General features: G+C 60.7%; 1 protein-coding gene across 1 annotated transcript; it reads left to right on the top strand.

The window, feature by feature from the left end:
- The first annotated feature begins 851 nt into the window (after positions 1-851).
- LOC311429142 (mucin-3A-like) lies at positions 852-4,689 on the top strand. Its single transcript, XM_084540271.1, has 11 exons — positions 852-1,293; positions 1,454-1,561; positions 1,636-1,763; positions 2,030-2,297; positions 2,384-2,452; positions 2,568-2,730; positions 2,809-2,964; positions 3,539-3,642; positions 3,747-3,802; positions 3,910-3,953; positions 4,071-4,689. The coding sequence occupies exons 1-10, from the start codon at positions 909-911 to the stop codon at positions 3,946-3,948; spliced, it is 1,476 nt and encodes a 491-aa protein (XP_084396397.1). The 5' UTR covers positions 852-908; the 3' UTR covers positions 3,949-3,953; positions 4,071-4,689.
- The last annotated feature ends 1,007 nt before the right edge of the window (positions 4,690-5,696 follow it).

Genomic DNA, 5,696 nt, shown 5'->3' with positions numbered 1-5,696 from the left:
GGACCACCACCACCACCACCACCACAGACCCCGGGACCACCACCACCACCACGACAACCACCACAGACCCCGGGACCACCACCACCACCACCACCACCAACCCCGGGACCACCACCACCACCACAGACCCCGGGACCACCACCACCACCACGACAACCACCACAGACCCCGGGACCACCACCACCTCCACGACACCCACCACTACCACCACCACAGACCCCGGGACCACCACCACCACCACAGACCCCGGGACCACCACCACCACCACCACCACAGACCCCGGGATCACCACCACCACCACCACCACAGACCCCGGGACCACCACCACCACCACGACAACCACCACAGACCCCGGGACCACCACCACCTCCACGATACCCACCACTACCACCACCACAGACCCCGGGACCACCACCACCACCACCACCACAGACCCCGGGACAACCACCACCACCACAGACCCCGGGACCACCACCACCTCCACGACACCCACCACTACCACCACCACAGACCCCGGGACCACCACCACCACCACCACCACAGACCCCGGGACCACCACCACCACCACGACAACCACCACAGACCCCGGGACCACCACCACCACCACCACCACAGACCCCGGGACCACCACCACCACCACAGACCCCGGGACCACCACCACCACCACGACAACCACCACAGACCCCGGGACCACCACCACCTCCACGACACCCACCACTACCACCACCACAGACCCCGGGACCACCACCACCACCACAGACCCCGGGACCACCACCACCACCACCACCACAGACCCCGGGACAACCACCACCACCACAGACCCCGGGACCACCACCACCACCACGACACCCACCACAGACCCCGGGACCACCACCACCACCACAGACCCCGGCACCACCACCACCACCATGACACCCACCACTACCACCACCACAGACCCCGGGACCACCACCACCACCACGACACCCACCACCACCACCACCACAGACCCTGGGACCACCACCACCTCCACGACACCCACCACCACCACCACCATGACATCCACCACCACCACCACCACCACGACACCCACGACCACCACCACCACCACCACGACACCCACCACCACCCCCACGACACCCACCACCACCACCACCACGACACCCACCACCACCACCACGACACCCACCACCACCCCCACTACCACCACGACACCCACCACGATGGCCACCACCACCACTCCAGAAAAAACAACCACCACCGGTACCACCACCACCACCACCACCACCACCACCACCACCACGGTTCCTGCAGGTCAGCCTCCATCTCCCTCCTGTCCTCCTTCCCCTTGTCCTCTTCCCGCCTCCACCCCACCTCTCAGGCCTCCATCGCTGACCCTCACCCTTGTCCTCCCTGGGGTCTCCTCACGGGACCCCCACCCCTGGCTGCCCCCTGACCTCCGCTCTCCCCGCAGTGGTGTGCCAGAACGGAGGCAGCTACGATGGCATCAAGTGCATCTGCCACCCCGACTTCTACGGCCCCGTGTGCGAGTACTCCAGCGGCTCCATCAGCACCGACATCCGTAAGTGCGGCCTCCCCCCAGCCCGTGGCCTCCCCCCGGCCTCCCCGTGCTCACCCCTCTCCTGCCTCTCGCAGCCACCGAGGGGACGATCGTGGCCAACGTGGAGCTGGTGGTGACCGTCACCAACTTCAACTACACGGAGGAGCTGCAGGACCCCCGCTCGGAGGCCTACGAGAGCTTTGAGAAGCAGTTCAGGCAGGAGGTGAGGCCCGGGAGCACAAGGAGAGGCCGGGAACCTGAGGGGAGGCTGGGAGCTCAAGGGGAGACCAGGGTGTGCAAGGGGTGTTTGGGAGCACAACAGGAGACCAGGAGTGAGAGGGAAGGGTGAGAGCACAAAGGGAGGCCAGGTTGCACAAAGGGAGGCCGAGTTGCGCGAGATGATTTTGGGAATACAAGGGGAGGCCGGGCCCCATAAGGGGAGGCCGGGCCACACTGGACACATCCTCATGGCGCCCCTCGCCCTTGCAGATGGCCAAGATCTACGGCTCCGTGCCCGGCTACCAGGGCGTGAAGATCCTCAGCATCAGGCCGGCGGCCTCCAGCAGGGGGGGAGCCCGGGTGCGCAGAGCCTCCGCGTCCTCCGCCGTGGACACCGGCCTCGAGGTGGACCACGAGGTCATCTTCAGCACCACCGCCAGCCCCGACCTGAGCGAGGAGTTCCAGAACAAGACGCAGGAGCTGGTGGCGAAGCTTAATGAGACTGCCAACAACCAGGGCGACTGCGAGCACGACACCTGTGGGTGCCCCGTCCTCCCCTCTTACCTCCCAACCCCTTGGGGAGGCCCTGGGGAAGGGTCCCTGACAGCCTCTCTCCCTCCACAGCCATTGTCTGCCTTAAGGTGTCATCTAGCCCCATCCTCAAGAACATGACGAAGTCCCCTTCGTTTGATGGTGAGGCTGGGGTGCCCCCACGGACCCCCAGGCACACCCTGAGCCCCCCATGCACCCCACCAGCCCCTGTGCACCCCACCACTCCATTTGACCCTCTCCCCTACCCCCTCCTCAGCACTGTGCCAGCAGCGGGCGCCCGTCGGCTACCAGGACTACTACTACGCGATGAACGTGAGCAACACCCTCTACTGCGTCACCAACTGCACGGCCAACACGCCCGGCACCATCAACTGCAACTATGGCGAGTGCCACGTCACCCGTGCCGGGCCACAGTGCTTGTGAGTGCCACCACGCGTCCCTCTGTGTGCCCCCCGATCCCTGGGACCACCGGGCCTGACCCTTCCTTGTCCCTGCAGCTGCCAGGATGAATCTCTCTACTGGTACACGGGCCGCCAGTGCTCCGGGCGCGTCAGCAAGGTGGCCACCGGGCTGGGGGTGGCGGTCACGGTGCTGCTCATTGCCTGCATCACCCTTACTGTGCTGCTGGTGATACGGAGGAAGGGCGGGAAGAGGTAGAGGGTCAGGGATGGTTGGGGTGGATTGGATTGGATCAGTTGGGTTGGGTTGAGTTGGGATGGTTTGGTTTGAATGGGTTGGGTTGTTTAGGTTGGGTTTAGTAGGGTTGAATGTTTTGGGGACTTTAGGTTTGGTTGGGTTAGGTTGAGATGTGTTGGGTTGGGTTGGGTTGGGTTGGGTTGAGTTGGGTTGGGTTGAGTTGGGTTGAGTTGGGTTGGACTGCATGGGAGGCATGGGATGGGATGGGATGGGATGGGATGGGATGGGATGGGATGGGATGGGATGGGGTGGGTTGTGTTGGATGGTTTGAGTTCTTCTGGGTTGGTGGGGTTGGGGTCATTTGTGTTGAGTTGGGTTGGTTGGTTGGTTGGGTTGGCATTAATTGGGCTGGATGGTCTGGGGTCTTTTGGGTTGGTTGATTGGTGACGGACACGTGCGCTGGTGGCTGACACCTGGGCTCGGTTGGGGTTCAGAATGGGGTTGGGAGTGGACATCAGGGCAGTCTGGGGGGCGCACAGCCCCCTCCTCTGTCCTTCTGCTCCCTCTGAGCCCCCTGGCTCTGCCCCCCAGGAACACTTCGGCTTCCGTTGACGAGAACTGGTACGAGGACGATGGCAGCACCTGGACGGCATCTGAAGGCTTCGTCCTCAAGAACAAAAACACCACCGAACCAGGTCAGGAGAGCTCTTGGGGGCAGCACTGGGGGGCACAGTGTTACCACGGCTGCTCCCCCAGCCCCACCACTCACCCCATCGCCCCCCACCCATGTCCCCAACAGGTGGCAGCCTACGGAGCTTCACGGCCTCAGCGGAACGGGTGAACACCGACATCCCGGTGGGTGCCCCCCAAGACCTATGCCCCCCTCCGTGCCCGCCCACCACCCCTCAGCCCCCCCGGGCCCATCTCACCTCCATCCCCTTCTTTCTTTCCACCCCCCCCAGATGCAGATCACCAGACCCTCAGTGCGACCCCAGTTGTGACCCAGGTACTGTGAGATGTGGGGGATTTGGGAGCTGGGGTGGGGTGAGGGGGATGTGGGGCAGAGCGCTGTGGGGCAGGGGGATGTGGGAGCCAAGAATCTTCTCAAGGATTCTCCTCCAAGGTCTTCGCTGGCCCCTCCTCACCTCCTTGCCCACCAGCACTTCCAGGACCTTCTCAATGACATTGATTCCAAGGACTATGCTGCCTCCTGCTCACCTCGGTGCCCCCCAGAACTTCCAGGACCTTCTCAACGAGGCTGATTCCAATATCATCGTTGGCTCCTCCTCACCTCCTTGCCCACCAGGACCTCCAGGATTTTCTCAACAACGCTGATTCCAAGGACAACGTTGCCTCCTGCTCACTGCAGTGCCCACGGGAGTAATGGGGCTGGGAACAATTTGGGAAGACTCGGCCAGGACTCAACCAGGGGACACCCAACCATGGCTGGAAATGCTCTTGGAAGACCCAACCGTGGCTGGAAATGCTCTTTGAACACCCAGCCATGGCTGGAGGCAATCTGTAGGATCCTGGTGGTGCCAGAAGTGGCCCAGCAGTGACTGGAAATGGGCTTGGCAGGAGCTGGGCCCGTTTTTTTGCTCAGTGAGGAGGAGGAGGAAAACCTCTGTGTGCAGATCCTGGCAGTGGGGGCCGGGACTCCCGGCCAGCCCTTGGCCATCCCGCTTAGGAATGGGCAATCCCAATAAAAATTCTGTGCATCCCAATAAAAATGCTGCTTCTGCCTCCTGTCCTATGCAAGTTATGGTCACGGGGGATGTTGGGACCGGGGTGGGAACCAGCCAACCATGGCCCCCTTGGGGGTGCTGTCTATCTAGGTCCTTCTGGGGGGTCTCCACCAGTGCTGGGGGCCACCAGAACCCACAGATCCCCAGCTCGTGTGTCGCATTAAGGGGTGTAGCTGATTAACCGTTACGGGCCCAGTCGGATTCAGGGTACAGAACCAGTTGGACACTCACCAAAAACACATTAACCATCTGGGGGTCCAGTCAGACATTCACCATCAATGCATTAACGGTCTGGGGGTCCGTTCAGACATTCACCAAAAACGCATTAACCGTCTGGGGGACTGGTTAGATTCAGAACACTGAACTATCACGGGTAACCACCCTCACCCTCATTGCACTTAATGAGAGCTATCACAATGCAATCAAGTATGGTTTATTACAGCAACAGATAATCAGGTTCTTTTGGATTGCCGGCGATAGTGACTGTCTGCAAAAGCAAGCTAGTATGCATAAAATACACAGGTGTTATAGGTGTTACAGATGTTACAGGTGTTATAGGTGTTGAAGGTGTTACAGATATTACAGGTGTTATAGGTGTTGAAGGTGTTACAGGTGTCACAGGTGCGCAGCCTAGAAATAAACGCATTAAAAGGATCAAAGACTCTATAGAGATTTATAAGATTCAGATCTCACCCAAAGGCGTCCCAATGGGGGGGGAAGAGAGGCTCAGCCCGTCGACTGATCCCAGGAGTCAGGAGGTCCTAAGGATGTTGTCCTCGGGATGGTATCTCCCCTGACGGTGGTATCTTCCCTAACATCCCCTCTCTCTTGGGCCAATTTATATTATTTTCTATCTTTTAGGTGGAGCTTGAGTGGCTCTAGTCAAGCATCTCTTAGTTATGATTGGTGTAAAGTTTTCCCGTCTCCGTTTAAAGTAATAGGCTCCGAGAAATTCAGAGCGCATGCTCAGTGAGGGGTGGTCGCACCTTGGAGGCGGGTAGCTT

Source organism: Aythya ferina (assembly GCF_964211825.1).
Source record: "Aythya ferina genome assembly, contig: HAP1_SCAFFOLD_361, whole genome shotgun sequence".
Taxonomy (NCBI): Eukaryota; Metazoa; Chordata; class Aves; order Anseriformes; family Anatidae; genus Aythya; species Aythya ferina.
This window is presented reverse-complemented; position numbering and strand designations above follow the sequence as displayed.